The sequence below is a fragment of the Patagioenas fasciata genome, chromosome 3 (genome assembly GCF_037038585.1).
Source record: "Patagioenas fasciata isolate bPatFas1 chromosome 3, bPatFas1.hap1, whole genome shotgun sequence".
Taxonomy (NCBI): Eukaryota; Metazoa; Chordata; class Aves; order Columbiformes; family Columbidae; genus Patagioenas; species Patagioenas fasciata.
Window position 1 is genome coordinate 121,665,617 of NC_092522.1, and position 19,072 is coordinate 121,684,688.

At 43.2% G+C, this 19,072-nt stretch overlaps 1 protein-coding gene across 1 annotated transcript in view; it reads right to left on the reverse strand.

Moving 5' to 3' along the window:
- PKHD1 (PKHD1 ciliary IPT domain containing fibrocystin/polyductin) overlaps window positions 1–19,072 on the reverse strand; it is a 271,783-nt gene that overhangs the window by 160,922 nt on the left and 91,789 nt on the right. The window contains exon 37 of the mRNA XM_065834370.2: window positions 8,341–8,553. Coding sequence (XP_065690442.2) covers window positions 8,341–8,553 — 213 coding nt within the window. The remainder of the gene's footprint in view (window positions 1–8,340; window positions 8,554–19,072) is intronic.

The following is a 19,072-nucleotide window of genomic DNA, read 5'->3' on the forward strand; positions in this document are numbered from 1 at the left end:
CATATTTTTGAACAGCACCCTCAAGAAAGCAGCAGATATCTGACTGAGGATGGGAAGGGCTGTGTGACTAAACAGGTCTAAGGAAACTCTCATTGTTGATCTTTCCTGTTCCATTACACTGCGGAAAAAGTACCATCCCTATGTGCTGCCCCAAAAATTAAAAATATTTCCAAACATTTCGCAGAATAACAGAATGTCAGGGATTGGAAGGGACCTGGAAAGCTCATCCAGTGCAATCCCCCCATGGAGCAGGAACACCCAGCTGAGGTTCCACAGGAAGGTGTCCAGGCGGGTTTGAATGTCTGCAGAGAAGGAGACTCCACAACCTCCCTGGGCAGCCTGGGCCAGGCTCTGGCACTCTCACCATGAAGAAGTTTCCTCTCAAATTTAAGTGGAACATCCTGTGTTCCAGTTTGAACCCATTACCCCTTGTCCTATCATTGGTTGTCACCGAGAAGAGTCTGGCTCCATCCTCCTGACACTCATCCCTTACATATTGATAACCATGAATGAGGGAACCCCTCAGTTTCCTCTTCTCCAAGCTCAAGAGGCCCAGCTCCCTCAGCCTTTCCTCACACGGGAGATGCTCCACTCCCTTCAGCATCTTTGTTGCCCTGCGCTGAACTCTCTCCAGCAGTTCCCTGTCCTTCTGGAACTGAGGGACCACAACTGGACACAATATTCCAGATGTGGTCTCCCCAGGGCAGAGCAGAGGGGCAGGAGAACCTCTCTGACCTATTGACCACCCACTTTCTAATCCACCCCAGGTACCATTGGCCTTCTGGGCCACAAGGGCCCAGTGCTGGCTCATGGTCATCCTGCTGTCCACCAGGACCCCCAGATCCCTTTCTTCTATGCTGCTCTCTAATAGGTCATTCCCCAATTTATAATGGAAGCTGGGGTTGTTCCTGCCCAGATTCAAGACCCTACACTTGCCGTTGTTCTATTTCATTAAATTTTTCCCTGCCCAACTCTCCAGCCTGTCCAGGTCTCTGATGGCAGCACAGCTTCCAGTGTCAGCCACTCCTCCCAGCTTGGTGTCACCAGTAAACTTGCTGACAGTCACTCTATTCCCTCATCCAAATCATTGATGAATATATTGAATAATACAGGCCCCAGTACTGACCCTTGAACACTCCACTAGATCCAGGCCTCCAATTGGACTCTGCCCCATTGACCACGACTCTCTGGCTTCTTTCCTTCAGCCAGTTCACAGTCCACCTCACTACCCGACCATCCAGATCGCACTCCCGCAGTTTAGCTGTGAGGATGCTGTGGGAGACTGTGTCAAATGCTTTAACCAGAGGTTACCCAGTCACTCTTTTAAGTCACATCAGTCCAGAAAGGAAGGCGAAAGATTTTCCCAGCTCCTTCACTGCCTTTGTGCAAATCAGTGAGCCTGACACCAAAACCACACTCCACTCCTGAAAACAGCTCACAATCAAAGGTGCCAAGCAGGAAAACCGCTTTAAACACAGACCAGGGACATACTGCTTCAAACACAGAAGCCAACTGTTCACATTTTGCATTATTGCCAGTTAATCTCCCAAGCTGTCACTAAATGAGATGGGTAATGTCTGCCCATGGGAGCAGGTACACAGGGTGGCACAACCATTTAAATGCTAAGATCAGTTTGCTACATCGCCAGCATGCGATGAAACACAATTAGACACATTGGAAAATTGAAGATGAGCCCAAATGGAGGGTCCCTGCCTGGCTCAGCCTGCAGCCCTGCCAAAACCCAGATCTGGGTCCAAGTTTTTCAGCTTGCCAAACTTTGCAGGCTTTCTCCCATCTAGGGTGGAAATTCACCCTGATTTTAATGTTGATTGCTCCTCTTCCTCTAGCCAATCTTCAGGTGTAGTTGGGGCAAGAATTGGAGGACATGTTTCAATTTCATATTCACAGGTTTAAAAGAGGTGACTATTTATTTCATCCTGCAACAAGCATCCACATTTGTGGTAATCCACTGACCTCATCCCTGCCAAGATACACAAGCTGATAGAGTATAGCTAATAGAGTATAGATATAGAGAAGCTATACTCTATATTCTATTCTATTATATATGTATTAGCACCCATCTCTCAGTCCCCTTTACATCATGTCTTCCTCATCAAGATCAGCACCAAAATACAGAGCAACTGATTAAAGTTTATACTAAAGATAATCAATGCATTTCTGTCAGGAAGAAGGAAAAGCTATGAAAGATGCAGTAGCTTTCCCTGAACTCAACTCTCTGGTTTTGTGTTTGTTTTTTTTTTTTTTCTCCCATCCACTAGGTCTTCAAAAATCTGATGGTCATCTTATATTTGTGAATAAGAAAGTGAAGGATCAAGTCATTGTATATTAGTTACTGCATGGGAAGTGCCTAAGTGCAGTTTCTCCAGTGAATGCAGGGGGATTCAAGACAGCTTAGTCTTCTGTTCAAGAACCATCTGCTTTAATACATCATGTTAAAGTCAAGGCTTTTAAAGGAAAAATGCTGTCACAGAAGGCAAAAATCTTCCTACAAACACCACACAGAATAAATAGCATCTGAGGGAAAGTAATCTATGGAGGTAACTCCAGAAAGGAAAAAGGGATCTGAACTCATGGTGTAACAGGTGTGTGCAAATCAATGGTTTTCATCAGTGGAAAATAACATGTATGGAACGGATGAACATTTCAGTAAGGTAAATAAGCACATCTTATCTCCAGCAGATCTCAGCACCCTATCTTGAATCCCCTTGCTATGGATTTTTTTCTTTTTCTTTTTTTTCCCCTGGGAAGATTTTCTTTTTAATGTGTGAGTAAAGCAGAACAAATTCTCTCATGTTGTCTATGATCTCTTAATCTCAAACTCAGCACAGATACATAACACTGCTAAATGGAGGAAAAGTAAGAAGCATTTGATTAAATGTTTGGTCTCTTGAGGAATACACAGGCACTGTAGAGCACAGTGCACAGCTCACAAACATTTTGTGTTTTACTATTAAAAGTGACTAAAATAAATAATTGATTTAACTGATATTTTTTTCCCGTTAACCCTGAAAATTTATAAGATTGTTTTAGTTACAGGGAAGTCTAGGACAGAAGTGCAGAATTGTCTCTGTAACGTTATTTTCCACAGCCAGCATCCATTGCAAGTGCAAGGGACACTCTTTGCAGCATGACTCTCCATGACTGTGGAGGACTGACATTTCGGTTCTAATTATGCTGATTATAAATAAATATTATATTAAACAAAAACTCTCTGCTTTTTCTTTACTGCGGAGATTTCGCAGCATGGTATTAAATCTGAAGTGTAGTATCTTCGTCTAGTTGGAGAGGTATATATTACTAGTCAAAATGCAAGGAACAGACTCATACATTTGTGCCCTGTATCATCATAGTGTTACTACTGATGAAGTTTCTGCTAAATACACAGCAAAATTGTTGTATCTAGTGGAGTGTTCAAGGGTCAGTACTGCAGCTGGTATTATTCAATATATTCATCAATTATTTGGATGAGGGAATAGAGTGACTGTCAGCAAGTTTGCTGGTGACACCAAGCTGGGAGGAGTGGCTGACACTGGAAGCTGTGCTGCCATCAGAGACCTGGACAGGCTGGAGAGCTGGGCAGGGAAAAATTTAATGAAATATAACGAGGGCAAGTGTAGAGTCTTGAATCTGGGCAGGATCAACACCAGCTTCCATTATAAATTGGGGAATGACCTATTAGAGAGCAGTGTAGGGGAAAGGGACCTGGAGGTCCTGGGGACAGCAGGGTGAGCATGAGCCAGCACTGGGCCCTTGTGGCCAGGAAGGCCAATGGTACCTGGGATGGATTAGAAGGTGGGTGGTCAGTAGGTCAGAGAGGTTCTCCTGCCCCTCTACTCTGCCCTGGTGAGACCACATCTGGAATATTGTGTCCAGTTGTGGCCCCTCAGTTCCAGGAGGACAGGGAACTGCTGGGGAGGGTCCAGTGCAGGGCAACCAAGCTGGTGAAGGGAGTGGAGCACCTCCCTTATGAGGAAAGGCTGAGGGAGCTGGGGCTCTGGAGCTGGAGAAGAGGAGACTGAGGGGTGACCTCATTAATATTTACGAATATATAAAGGGTGAGTGTCAGGAGGATGGAGACAGGCTTTCCTCGGTGACACCAATGATAGGACAAGGGGTAATGGGCTCAAACTGGAACACAGGAGGTTCCACTTAAATTTGAGAAGAAACTTGTTCCTGGTGAGGGTGTCAGAGCCTGGCCCAGGCTGCCCAGGGAGGTTGTGGAGTCTCCTTCTCTGCAGACGTTCAAACCCGCCTGGACACCTTCCTGTGGAACCTCATCTGGGTGTTCCTGCTCCATGGGGGGATTGCACTGGATGAGCTTTCAAGGTCTCTTCCAATCCCTGACATTCTGGGATTTTATGTGACTCTGTTTACAAAGAGGCACAGTCTCCTTTGAGGGGACACGACGGACACCTCATCTACACAGGATCGCGAAAAATGGAACAGAATGGAAAAGGCCTTTAAATTTTTTTCCATCCATGGTAATAAGAGTGTTGGGACCACAAATCAGGCTGTCAGAAAGACAGGCTAGGTGTCCTCGACCCAGCATCTCCACTTGGGTCACACCTGCACCTGGTCCCTGTCCCCCACTCAGCATCTACTGATGTCCCTGGTCCAGTTTCTCTGGGAAGGACAAAGGCGCAAGAACAGCCAAGGCCACCACACTAAACTTCCCTCCTGAAGCTTGTCAGGAGAGTTTCTGAGGGAATAAATTGTGAACGGAGCTGGAGACAGTGATAAATTTCCCTTCTGAACAATCAATAAAATTCTCTCAGCCCCGCTCAGGCCCCTACCGTGGATGCAAGGGCCGTAATTACATTGTCAAAAAGTCGAGTTGCCCCAGTCGACTGAAACTCCCTTTCAAACTGACGTGTGATTGACGGGCGGTTGATGGGTGGCACGTTCTGATTGGCAGGGGAGTTGGGTAAAGCCAAAGGCAACAGTGAAATTTCCCATCCTGCTACAACCAGCGGAGCAAAGGACCGACACTCACACGGGAATTGTAGGAAACCCTTAGTCATATTAACATATCAAAGTGAGGAGCTGACAGCGCTTACTAAACAAGCTGAACTCAACCGTGGCTGCAGAGCATCCCTCAAACTTCCCAGTCTGAAAGAGTAAAAGATGTTAAAATGTGCCCAGCCCTGTCTTCACCAAGACAGCTAAGAATTTTGAAGCCTGCTTATTTAATGATTTTGATCTGAAATAACATATATAGATGTAGATACATAGGTATCTCACAAACACATATTGTTGAGCATGTCAGCCTCTTTCATGTATACACGTGTATACATGTATACACGCTCAACAATTTGTTCTATACCACAGACCACACTGGTGTTAAATTGGAGACAGAACAACATGTTTCTGTTTCTTGTAAGCAATATGAATCCAGCAAAAGAACACATTCCTTTTGGTCTTGTTTTCTAGTGGGCTACTACTGCTTCAATGTTAAATTGTGGATTACATGGTTTGAATGAATCTTAATGGTAGCCATGCACTGGGACTGTACATAGCGCAAAGTTCAGAAGTTACTTCATAGCTAGTCTGCATTTCTTGTATAAGAAATTGATAAGAATTCTTGAATAAGAATTTATAAGAAATTCAAACAACGTGATGTTTCCACTAACAAGCTAAGCCATCTCTGGCTCCATCTATCTCCATCTAAGTAATGCTTGGGTTGCTAACACAGACCTCGTCTTCCTGGTTTCCTCAGGATTGGACAAACACTGAGAGTTATGAAGTAAAATATGTAAAATATCAGTGAGAAATGCCTCGAAGGTACTGATATAGACACCTGGGTTTACTTCCCTTCATCATATTGCCAAGATAACACTACAAAAAGTACTTCTGCCCTGTTCACCTCTGCAATATCATGAGTTGTCTGTGAGGATGGAGGCCACAAGCCAGTGGTGAAATGGGAAGCAGCACAGGGAGCAGAGCTGCATGAAGATACTATTGGCTTTGCCCACATTGCTAGAGAACAAAACATGTAGAAGGCAAGGATTTTGCTACAAAGCACTGAAAATTTAAGGACAAGATCTTGACTTTCTCACAAGGGTCAAACAGAGAAGGGAAAAATACTTTGAAGAAGCAGGAGAAGACACAGAAAGTGGTACAGAAAAAGCTGTTACCAAGGAAATTCAAATCAGGCATTTTAATACTCTTCTTAAAAAAAAAAAAAAAAAAAAAAAAAACAAGCATGGATGATTAACCAAATTAATCCGCTGGAACAAGCTCCTATAGAAAATGCTGGCTCCCATCTCCTTGATGTCCTCAAAGGCCGAGCCTTTCTGGAAGGCATGCTTTAATCTTATGGGACTTACTGAACTCAAGACGGGGATAACTGTGTGAAACTCAATGGCCAGTAACAGTCAGTCATTTCAGCCCCGATGATCTAATAGCAGTCCCTCACTGAGCCCCTCTAGGAAATGGGATAGAAACACTCTGCCTTTCTGCAAAGCCAGTTTAGTGAAATTATTAAAGCCATTTGCAAGGAGCATGCAAACATCGACCAATATGAAGGTTGACACACAAGAACATAAGATGGGGAGAGGAGACATTTAGATGAGTTGGATTTTTTTTTTCTCCTCTATGGCACATACTGTCTTCAAAAATAGCCAATTAGTTAAGAGCTTGATGTCGAGTTTGGACCTGAATTCCGTATCAAATCTGCTGCACTGAGAAATGGTCATTTTATATCTGTGTTTAGTAGCCTTCCAAATAAAGCTGTGTCTCTCAATTCTCCTACCCCACAATATCTGCAAACCTCTAACCATCTTCTGTTCTTTAGGTCTCCTGCCTCTTCCACTTGGTAGGAACATAGAGCTCAGTTCCTGTAGGGGTCCCTTTCAGAGAAAATCCATAGAATCATAGAATTCCCTGAGTTGGAAGGGACCCACAAGGATCATGGAGTCCAACTCCTGTCCCTGCACAGGACAACCCCACAGTTCACACCCTGTGTCTGAGGATGTTGTCCAGTCTCTTCTTGAACACTGTCAGGCTTGGGGCCATGATACCTCCCCGGGGAGCCTGTTCCAGTGTCCAGCACCCTCTGGGTGAAGAAACTTTTCCTTACGTCCAACCTGAACCTCCCCTGGCAGGTCCAGTGGTTAGAGCAGAAGATCAGGAATCTAGGACTGAAATTCTTGGTATTACCACAGTTTTTCTGCATAACCCTGGCCTTGTCATTTATGACAGCAGCCTGTGCTGAGCAGGTGAGGCTGTGTGACCCACGAGGAAAACAGAGAGATGTCAGCTATGCTCCTAACTCTAGAGACAGAACGACGACATTGGGATGACAGCACAGCATGGAGAGATGGAAAACGCACTGCCAAGAGGACTTTGCTACTGCTTTGAGGAGTATCATCCAGCTGACATGGGTTACTAACTGTAGCATGCCTCACCATGGGACCTACCTGGCAGACCATCATCTCTTGGAAAGCCCAAGATCTATGCCCTCTTTAGGGAGGAAACTTTCCATTTGTTGTGCAGAGAGATGAGGGGAGAAGGACACCCCGTTCCAGGAGCAGGCCAAGCACACATGGTTCAAAACAGCCATCTGAAGTCCAGCTTCCCTCAGTTCCAGAAGGACAGGGAACTGCTGGAGAGAGTCCAGTGCAGGGCCACCAAGATGCTGAAGGGAGTGGAGCATCTCCCGTGTGAGGAAAGGCTGAGGGAGCTGGGGCTCTGGAGCTGGAGAAGAGGAGACTGAGGGGTGACTCATTCATGGTGATCAATATGGAAAGGGTGAGTGTCAGGAAGATGGACCCAGGTTCTTCTCAGGTAGGACAACCAACAGTAGGACAAGGAGTAATGGGTTCAAACTGGAACACAAGAGGTTCCACTTAAATTTCAAAAATAACTTCTTCCCAGTGAGGGTGGCAGAGCCTGGACCAGGCTACCCAGGGAGGTTGTGGAGTCTCCTTCTCTGCAGACATTCAAACCCGCCTGGACACCTTCCTGTGTAACCTCATCTGGGTGTTCCTGCTCCGGCAGGGGGATTGGACTGGATGAGCTTTCAAGGTCCCTTCCAATCCATGACATTCTGTGATTCTGTGTTTCCAAGGGACAGAGACACTCATTTGTAGACAGATACATACAAATTAAAACATCTTCTAGGCACCTAAATGACTGTCAGGGTTTCATAACTACTTGATACCCTCTGTCTTCTTGGGGTCCTGATTTTCAAAATTACTCAACTCCCAATACAAGAATGGAGATAAAGCAAAACATTCCTCCAAATATTTTGCTTTTGGGTTTTTTTTTTCTATTATTCATTTATCCTTTTCTTTTGAAGAGAAGAAAAAATGTACTTACCATGAATGGAAAGGGTTCCATTCCTCACCGCCAGGAACTTGACCCCATATGGAAACAACGGTGGAGAAAGGAGGCTTCCATAGAGATAGATGTGTGCTTTGTGACGGAAAGGGGCCGTGGGGGATCCCACCTGGAGCTCTCCTCCATCAGATATCAGAATGTAATGAGCATGCAGTTCTACAGGTCCTGGACCAGTAAACAAGAGTTTGCCACCTGAAGAAAACAGAAGAGCAAAGAGTAGCTATAGGTCCAATAGCCAGTCATTATCTCACAGTGAAAAGAGCTGTAAGAGGTGGGTCAATAAAGGTTTTTGCAATATAATTATGAGATGAAGGATAAAACAATAGTGCTTTCTTTCCCTGTACCCTTATGGATTTATCAGCTCTTTACAGACCCTACTAATTCAGTCCACTTTTCAGTTCTACACAGGCTCTCTTTCTAGACTTGAACAAGGCCATTTATCCTGGACAGACATCTAAATCTCTCCAATTCCAGTGCAGGGGAGTTATGCTTGAAAAACCCCTATCTTAACCTACCCACTCTCCAAACATTAAAAAGGGATATTGCTACTAAATTTGTATGTTACTTTTCAGATTACAAACTACTTGTGACAAGGAGAGGGGAAAACATCTTTGGAACATAAGAACTGGCAACTTTTTTAGATTAGTGGTTGATTTAATCCTGCATACTCTTCCAACTGCTGTTCAAAACCAGATGCTTCAAAACACAGTGTAAAAAGCTTTTCCCTGTTAGCTGGATGTGAGATGATCTTCTCATCCCAAGAAAGCCTCATCTTAATCCCTAATCGGAGGTTTGCTTCCTCTCAAAGCATCAAGTTTCATCTCCCTGCCAATATTTTCCTTTTACCATCTATTAGCATAACTGGATAAATTCTGTCAATAATATAGACCTGATCCCTTAAATCTTTCTAAAATAAGCCTCGACAACTTCTTGAAGCAATGAACTCTGTGGTTTAAGCACACAGTGCATGGAAAAGTATTTCCACTGCTTGCTTTCGACATTGTTCTGTCAAATGCCTCCTTTGGTCTTGCCTTGTGTGAGCTGGCAATGCCAGTCTATCATCTCAGAGTGGTTTATTTTTTTATCTCCTTCCGTATTTTCTCTCTTGCAAAGGACACGGTCACTATCTTTATAATGTATTTGGACAGAATGGACTCTCAGAAACTTAATCATTCTGCACATGGGACATGTCTTCCTCGGATCTGACCTTCTTACAAAAGGTCTATAACCTTCCCAACATTTCCCTGTTTGTTAATTAGCTAATAACCGTGTCACATCACAACATGGCCAGCTTTCCACTGGTCTTAGCAGTTTTTAATAGTGACCTCTATTTCTACCAAAAAATTTGGCTTTCCTTCCCCACACGATGTTACCAATCCTTAGCACAAAGCGTAAGGGAGATTAGACCTCTGCTTTAATTTCGGTATTAAGACCAGAAAAAAAGAGGGAAGACGTTTCAATGTAGAAATCAGATTGCAAACTTTCAATTATTGCCTTCCTGTTATCAGGTCTTGTGGTTCTCAGTGGTAAGGGAGATACACAACATTTGGACGCTTTTTCCACCCAGTTGCATCCATTCCTGCCACACATGTTGCTTATCCTGATGTCCTTATTTATTCTTGCATTGAAGGTGTTTCGTATTTCATTGATCTCTTAGTCTAGCAAAGTCTTACAACTTATTCACAGTTCTAATTCCTTAGTCTTATAACAAAACTAGTGTTTGCATAAGCACTCTCCATTAAATATTTTATTTGCAGATTTCAGTAGATTCAAGATAAGTTTTTACAGAATATGCGTAATAGACAAAATAAATCTCACATTTTCTTGTTTATAACCACAGGGAACCATGGGATTGCTCCCACCAACACCAGCTCCCCTATGTGTAAATTGTCTCTTTCCCTAGACGTACTTTTCAATATACAATATATTTCTGTTAAGCTTCTTATATAGTGTTTCTACAAATTATACTAAGTACACTGTAATAAAAAAGCACAAACTTCAGCTCGTTTCATACAAAACAACACAAAATATCTGACTGTTATTCTGAGATACATTTGAGAGCTCTAGAAAAATGAGATGTTCTTAATACAAAATGTTCTATGTTGGAATTGGGATAATGCTTGAAATGGTATTCATTTGCAGACTGAAAGGACCATTAGATCATGTCTTCTGTGTACATCATTCTGTTGAAAAACTGAAGGAAGTCAAGTCGTCTGGGTTTGACTGCTGCATACCCTCCAGAAAGGCAGACAATCAATTAAGTGACTTGGGAATACCATTCTACCTTTTTCTATGATCACCTTTTCCAACAGTTGATTTCTCTTACCGTTCACAATTTCTGCTTTATTTCCATGCTTAATTTGTCAAGGATGAGCTTTCAAACAGTGGTTTTCTTTGTACTCTCCTGCATTGCACTGCAGGGAGGTGTAGAAAACAGCATTTTCTATAAAAGTACTTACAATAAAATCAAATTTCAGCCCTTATTCAGACCCGTTGATGAAGTTTTTAAGAATCTCCCTGCAGGGAATGGTCTCCAATTCATGAAACAATGGATCCTCTCCTTCAGTCTTTCCTTCTGAAACTGGAAAGCAAGACCTCCTAATCCTTCTGCTTCTCTATTGTTCTTGATGCTGCCCATAGAGACAAAACTGGTTTATCTCCACATTCTGCCTCTTGTTTTTCACAGGAAAAAAAGCATACTACTTCCTTTTGCCTCTTCATTACATTGGGAGATTGGGTGGGTATCCTTGGGCCACGCTGACTTCTGATCCTTTTCACAATCATGGCTTTATCTAACAAAATCCCTTATTGTGTTATCACAGCTTTCATTCCTAATTGCTCCCTGCCCAGCTCTCTTATCAGTTGTGAAAATCTGCATTTGGTTTCAATGGCATTCCCAAAACGTGATCATTGGTGGTTCTCCGTGTACTTTCAGATCATCAATGATGTGCAGTGGTATTCAAATAGACACAAAAATGGTTTCCCACTAACATTTTACTTTTTGAGGTTATGCATTGTATGTCTGTTAGCTGCCGTGAGATCTTGGCAGATGATCCTCAGTCATCATATTATCACATGTTTTACAGAATTAACTTCATCAAACATAATTGTTGGTTTCTAAGAAAATGAACTAAAGTTTGCTGTGGTTTTTTTCTGTTAAAAAAAATCTACCCTGTCATTCAGTAACTCCTGTAGCTAGTAATTTATGGAGTCAAATAGCATTTAACTTCACACAGGTTTCTTTTTTTGACCTGTGTTTGATACCAGATTAAGCAGCCAATACTTTTTCCTTTATCTGCCTGGATCCTGACTCAAGATCAGAACTTCTACAGCCTTTTGTAATTTTCGATGTACTTGGAAATCAATATTTGTGGGCCACAGGATGTCTCTACCAGTAGTTTTAAAACTCTTGAATGAAACTGGACCTGTTTAAGAATGTGTATTCCTGAAACATATTATTTAATCTCTTTATTATATTGACATTCTTCAGTAATAAACAGACAGCTGGTCCATTTTCCTCTTATGATATAATTTACTGTCCTGTTCCTCCCCATACTGAACAGAAATATTTATTAAATACATTGACCTTTTAGCAGCAGTGTTAATAATTTTATCACCGTAGTCTAGAAATGGAACTATGAATCACTACAATTTATTTTATTCTTAACATACGAAAGACATCTTTCCCAATGTCTTTATTGACTTCGTATGTTTTGTTCCTAATGAAATATAGTAATTTCTGTTTCCACTTCTCATACAATTTTTAATGAGTATTCTAATTGCTGCTGTGCTGTACCAATGAACCAGAAAGGCTGGTAGCCAAAATTGTCTTATCTTTTGATTGCAAAATCATAGTCTTGCCTCAAACCGCCTTCTCAAAATCTTTCCCAAGTTTCAACCATATTTAGTCCATCTGAAATTTTCAAGCTGTCTACAAAGCAAATTCGATCAAAATCCTCACATAAACCCTTCTATCACTTCCCTGTGGGACGACAGGGATCGGGGGATGTAAGACTCTCAAATCCTATTTTGTTTGCAGCCATTCCAATGCATCTTGAGGCAGTCACTGCAAGATGTCTGTTTCCCACCAGGATCTGGAATTTGTCCATGATTTGCTATCAGTATTATAATCACTTGCCTTTCTGGAAAACTATAATAGCAGGGAGTGAGAAGACAGTTTGCACTTTACATGGAGTCCCTCTTCCAACAAAAAACCAGAAGTGGCTTTCTCAGCAAGAGCTAATGCTTTTGGGATGGTTGTTAACACAAGTTCTACACTGCCTCTTGTGTGCTTTTCCACATACGGTGGCTTTAGCATGTCAAGAGTAGCTCAACATCACATAGCCCCTAAAAATCACTGTGTGCCTCCTTACTTATGACCGGTCCTTCATCTCCCTTTTGTGTCCTTTCTTATTTTTAAAATCCCCTATTTTTCAGTAATACTGTAACAGAATCCCAGGCTGGTTGTGGTTGAAGGGACCTCTGGAGATCATCCAGTCCAACCCAGCTGCTCACGCAGGGTCACCAGAGCAGATCACACAGGTGGGTCCAGGCAGGTTTGAATGTCTCAGAGAAGGAGACTCCACACCCGCTCTGGGCAGCCTGGGCCAGGCTCTGGCACCTCCCAGCAAAGAAGTTTCTCCTCATATTCAGATGGAACTTCCTGTGTTTCAGTCTGTGCCCGTTGCCCCTCATCCTGTTATTGGGCATCACTGAAAAGATTCTGGTCCATCCTCTTGACACCCACCTTGAGATAGTTATCAGCATTGATAAGATCCCCTCTTAGCCTTCTCCAGGCTGAACAAACCCAGCTCTCTCAGCCTTTCCTTTTAAGAAAGGAGTTGCAAACCCCACATCATTTTTGTAGTCCGCCACTACACTCCCTCCAGTAATTCCTCATCCTTGTAATGGGCTAACTGCATGTCAATTGTCCTGAATGACTTTTCTTGATGTTGATTCAAATATTTTCCATACCTTTCACAGATTTCTGGGTGTCTGACAAGCTTGGATGATGGTGACTGCTCTGCACTGTGCACAAACCCAAGCAACAGTCCCAATGAGTTTCAGTAGAATCCGGCATGCAGGCACTAACTGTGCCATGCTTGGCCTGCAGGTTTGACCATCGTGGGGTAAATCCTACAAAGAATCAAGGTTTCTACCCCTAGGCAAAGATTTGCATATGTAGGGATAATAATAATTGAACTTCAAGTTTTAGTTGTTACTCTGTGCAACCCAAGAACACTTTGCAATGGTGCAAAGATTTGCAAGATCAAGACAAGAAGTCATTTGCTGTATGTGATACTTTGGCTTTCCCTTAGAAGCAGACCCAACATGTAATAACAGAAAACAAATAAATCAGCTAAACTTGCAGTCACATCGTAACATCATTGTCTTTGGGGGAAAAGAAACACTAAAAAGAAAAGTTCAATTGCTGAAGATAAAAAAAAAAAAGTAGGATCACAGAAAATAAAATAAAGCATTAGCAGGAATTCATTTAAGCAGTTACCAAGTCTAAGGGTAAAACAAACTCTAGCCAAACTTGCAAATACTTATGTCAAAAAATTGCATAGCGTCCTTCTAACCCTCAGCTTTCTGTGTTTTTCATTGAGTCAGAATAAATACACAGCTCCTGCTTTACAAGATTGTCTTCCCCTTTTTTAAAAAGAAAATAAAAGTTATGCTCCCTTCTTTTATTGCACTTGACCTCTTCTCTGAAAGCAGAACGCAAGAATATTGCTCAACTGAGCCTTTGGCTGTGACCCTCAAATTGTTTGTTATGGCTGCACAGGAAAGCAAAGTCCTACATGTGACCTTGAGGGTGATTTTATAAAAATCAATCAACTACTGTTATGATGGCCTCCCCACCAAGCAAAATAAATACAATTAAACCCATAATCACTTCTGTACAGTAATGTGCAAATTCAATGGGTCTCTTTAGGTGGAGTGAGGGAGAGGGGGGAGAAATATGTTGAGGCTATTTGATACTTTATGAGAACATCAGAAGCACCATTCTTCTCAATTAACCCAGCAATTAGCCTCCACCTCTCTACCCAGAAAAGAAATCTTTCTTTATCTGTCTTTACAACAAAAAAAAAAAAAAAAGGAAACAAAAGAGAGAAAAACTAAACTGGAGGCAACTCCTTCTGTCCCACAGGAGGGGAGAAACAGACCAAATAAGAAAAAAAAGAAGAGGGAATATTAAGGAAAAAAACCCTGATAATAAGGTGGGGGTTGTAATCTGCTATGTGAATAACCACAGCACCATCATGCCAGTGGCAGAACTGGTTTTACGAAAATAAATATAACTTCTGAAGTCACAGAATCACAGAATGTCAGGGATTGGAAGGGACCTGGAAAGCTCATCCAGTGCAATCCCCCCATGGAGCAGGAACACCCAGCTGAGGTTCCACAGGAAGGTGTCCAGGCGGGTTTGAATGTCTGCAGAGAAGGAGACTCCACAACCTCCCTGGGCAGCCTGGGCCAGGTTCTGGCACCCTCACTGAGAAGTTTCTTACTTTCAACTTATCCTTGGTGCCATCTCAAGGCATATCAAGGATAAAAGGGTCATTAGGGGCAGCCAATATGACTTCACCAAGGGGAAGTCGTGCTTGACCAACCTCATTGCCTTTTATGAGGATATAACGAGGTGGATGGATGATGGCAGAGTGATGGATGTGGTCTACCTTGACTTGAGTAAGGCATTTGACACAGTCTCCCTCAGCATCCTCACAGCTAAACTGAGGGAGTGGGGTCTGGACGATCGGGTAGTGAGGTGGATGTGAACTGGCTGAAGGGAAGAAGCCAGAAAGTTGTGGTCAATGGGGCAGAGTCCAGCTGAGGCCTGGATCTAGTGGAGTGTTCAGCTGGGGCTGTATTATTCAATGTATTCATCAATGACTTGGATGAGGGAATAGAGTGACTGTCAGCAAGTTTGCTGGTGACACCAAGCTGGGAGGAGTGGCTGACACTGGAAGCTGTGCTGCCATCAGAGACCTGGACAGGCTGGAGAGCTGGGTGGGGAAAAATTTAATGAAATGTAACAATTGAAGATTTATCAAGTGAAGATTTATCAAGGTTGTCCAGAACAGTTCTTGTAGTTTGCTTGTATTTGCTGCATTCAGCTTTACATAAACAAGCAGAATTAAATCTGGTGATAGTTACTTTTATCCTGGCTCCCTTGTGAGATGCTTGTTAGAACAAAAAAGACTCTGTTTCTCAGGATAGTCTGGTATTGTCAGTGAATGCAAAGTGTGGCCTCAAAACATGGTAATAAAAAAGCCCTCCACATACAAGCTTCACTTTGGAATGAGGACTTTGCTTCCCTCTCAGTTTGGGAAATCCCTAGAGCACTCTAAATCACAACCTAAATGAGAAATATCAACATCTCTTTTATACATTATGAGAACAACTATGTTAGAAGGATTTTTTTTTTTTAATGAGGTTTTTGAGAAGGACTATAAACTATTCTGTCTGAAAGCATGAATCCTCATGACAGGCAAGGAGAAACTTGCCCCAGCAACTCTCACATCCTCTGTCTTTTGTTATTTGGGTTTTTTTGTCAGTTTGTTTTTGTTTCTTTTTCACAAGTGCATGTTGCAGCCTCTTTGCATAGTAAATGTTCTGGATACCCGGGCTGTGGCATTGACTGGGTCATTCCACAACCCCTGACAAAGTGTTACTAAATTATTTTCCAGTTCCTTTCCTATTGAGTGGACCCTCCACCATCTTCCACCCCTCAGTCTCCTCCTCTCCAAGCTCAAGAGTCCCAGCTCCCTCAGCCTTTCCTCACACGGGAGATGCTCCACTCCCTTCAGCATCTTGGTTGCCCTGCACTGGACTCTCTCCGGCAGTTCCCTGTCCTTCTGGAACTGAGAGACCAGAACTGGACACAATATTCCAGGTGTGATCTCCCCAGGGCAGAGCAGAGGGGCAGGAGAACCTCTCTGACCTACTGACCACCCCCTTCTAACCCACCTCAGATACCATTTGCCTTCCTGGCCACAAGGGCCCAGTGCTGGCTCATGGTCACCCTGCTGCTCCCAGGACCCCAGGTCCCTTTCCCCTACACTGCTCTCTAACAGGTTGTTCCCCAGCTTATACTGGAACCTGAGGTTGTTGCTACCCAGATGCAAGACTCTATACTTGCCCAGTTATTAGTAATGCATCAATAGAATTGTCTTACGTATCACCACTGCATCGCACCCCTTCAATTAAGAGAAAACCTCATCTCTGTAAAAAAGGATTTGCTGACTGAGAGGTCATCTCCTCAACCGAACTGCCCTCTCCCATGGCCACGCAATGACGATCTGCTTTGGTTTGCTGTGGCCACCCTGCAACCACGGATAACAAATCTTCCCACATTGCTCTTACCCGTTGCTCTCACTTGGTGTTTCACATGACAAAGCCACAGGATCCCCCATGAGACAGGGTGGAGATGTATTTCTGGTAAGCATCCCTGAGTGGTAAACAAAGTAAAATAAAACAAAGATCCTCCTGTGTAGAGGAAGAGGAGTAGATTCTGTGAGCCTTAAATATGAACAACTGATTATTTCATGGACCTGTTTCTTGCACCCCGTTGACATGGTCATGTGGCTTTTAGATGAGTCATACAAGTTGACTGATGAGGGAGGTGATTCCACCCCTCTGGTCTGCTCTGGTGAGACCCCCCTGCAGCGCTGGTCCAGCTCTGGGTCCTCAGCACAGGACACACATGGAGCTGCTGGAGAGGGGCCAGAGGAGCCCCAGAAATGATCCGAGGCTGGAACAGCTCTGCTGGGAGGACAGGTTGAGAGAATTGGGGTGTTCAGCTGGAGAAGAGAAGCTCTGGGGAGACCTTAGTGAGGCCTTTTCAGACTTAAAACGAACCAATAAGAAAGATGGGGACAGACTTTTTGGCAGGGCCTGTTGCGATAGGACAAAGGGTGATGGTTTTAAGCTAAAGGAGGGGAGATTCAGGTCAGACATGAGGAAGAAATTTTTGACACTGAGGGTGGTGAGAGCCTGTCCCAGGTTGGGCAGAGAGGTGGTGGATGCCCCATCCCTGGAGACATCCCAGGCCAGGCTGGATGGGGCTCTGAGCAACCTGAGCTGGTGAAGATGTCCCTGCTCATGGCAGGGGTGGCTTTGAAGGTCCCCTCCCACCCAAACTACTCTATGATTCTATGAACCATAAGAAGAGTGTTGGTCTTTTATCCCAAGTAGCAAATGACAGGACAAGAGGAAATGACCTCAAGATACACCAGGGGAGGTTTGGATTGGATATTAGGAAAATATTCTTCACAAAAAGGGCTGTCGGGCATTGAACAGGCTGCCCAGGTCAGTGGTGGAGTCACCATCCCTGGAGGGGTTTAAAAGTCATTCAGACGAGGTTCTTAGAGACATGGTTTAGTGCTAGAGTTAGGCTATGGTTGGACTTGATCACCCTGAGGGTCTCTTTCAAACAAAATGATTCTATGACTGTAAGACCTGTACCTCACTTTCCAGCCTGCACAGGTCACAATGTCCGTGTTTCTGTACTACAAAAAAGTGCATGAGGACCGATCCACCAGCAGCAGGAAGCTGCTACTGTAATGAGGACATGACTAGTGTCCAGGACAGATGGAGACAGACTCAGCAGATCTTTCAATCCCATGGTTAGAGGCAGCATCTACTTCCCTCAAAGAAACACATCCCCTCCTTCCATGCCTCAGGTTTCAACCTGGTCTCTGCTGGAGCTGAGTGTGGTTCCTCAGCCAGGATTAACCTCCATTGATCTGCTCATCCTGCAATGACCCAGAGGAGTCTCAAGAGCTACTGAAGTTGTGGAAATTCAATTTTATTGGCAAGCAAGAGCCCTGGGAATCTGATGTACCTGCTGCACAACAGGATAAGAAAGAGAAACCTGCTGCCCATGCCGAAACATGAACCAGGGTTAGGAGGTGGGGAAACAAATGAAAAAAAACAACAAATTGCTACAGATTTGGGACCTTAAAACCCTTTATCCAGGAATGGCCATCTCTCTGAATTGCACCCTACTGAACAACACTGAATTCCTGCCAGAAAACTATACTAACAAATACAAGAACTTATGCCATTCATTTTTTTCCCATGAAAACAGACGGGACTTTAAGAGTCTGAGATTTTAATTACTGCAGACTTGGTACACCTCACTGTAACAGCACAGGAAAATATCACACCACAACAGTGAGAAATGGGCCTGACTTTTCTTCCTTTTAAATCTCAATTAAAAAATACATTGGATGAAATTTCCCATTAGCTGGTACTATTTGTACATACCATGTTCTTTCTTTAATTAAAAAACATGCTTATTGCAATACTGCCAGAATCGCTTTTACGGTATTTTAATTGTAATGTCTCTGCCTGATTAAAAAAAGAAAATATGAACTAGAAACTGCCTGCAAAAAGTATCACAATGCAGATCCCAAATTGTTTGAGCAAAATGGTATAGAAAACATTGCAACACAAATGGTTTCCACCCATACTTACTGACAAGGGATTTTAAACCCAGTTTAAGGACTGGTTGATGCCATAGACAGGATAACAGAGGGAAAAGCTTTTTCCTTTTTTTGCTGAATTTGAACTCAGTCATCATCAGCAGCTGCTGAAGCACTTCTTATTTGATAGTTACTTAGGTAGGTGTATCAGCTAATATTTGATGCTCTTTGCTAAAAGCATCAAAGCCTTGGAAAAAAGTCAAGCAAAATCAATACTT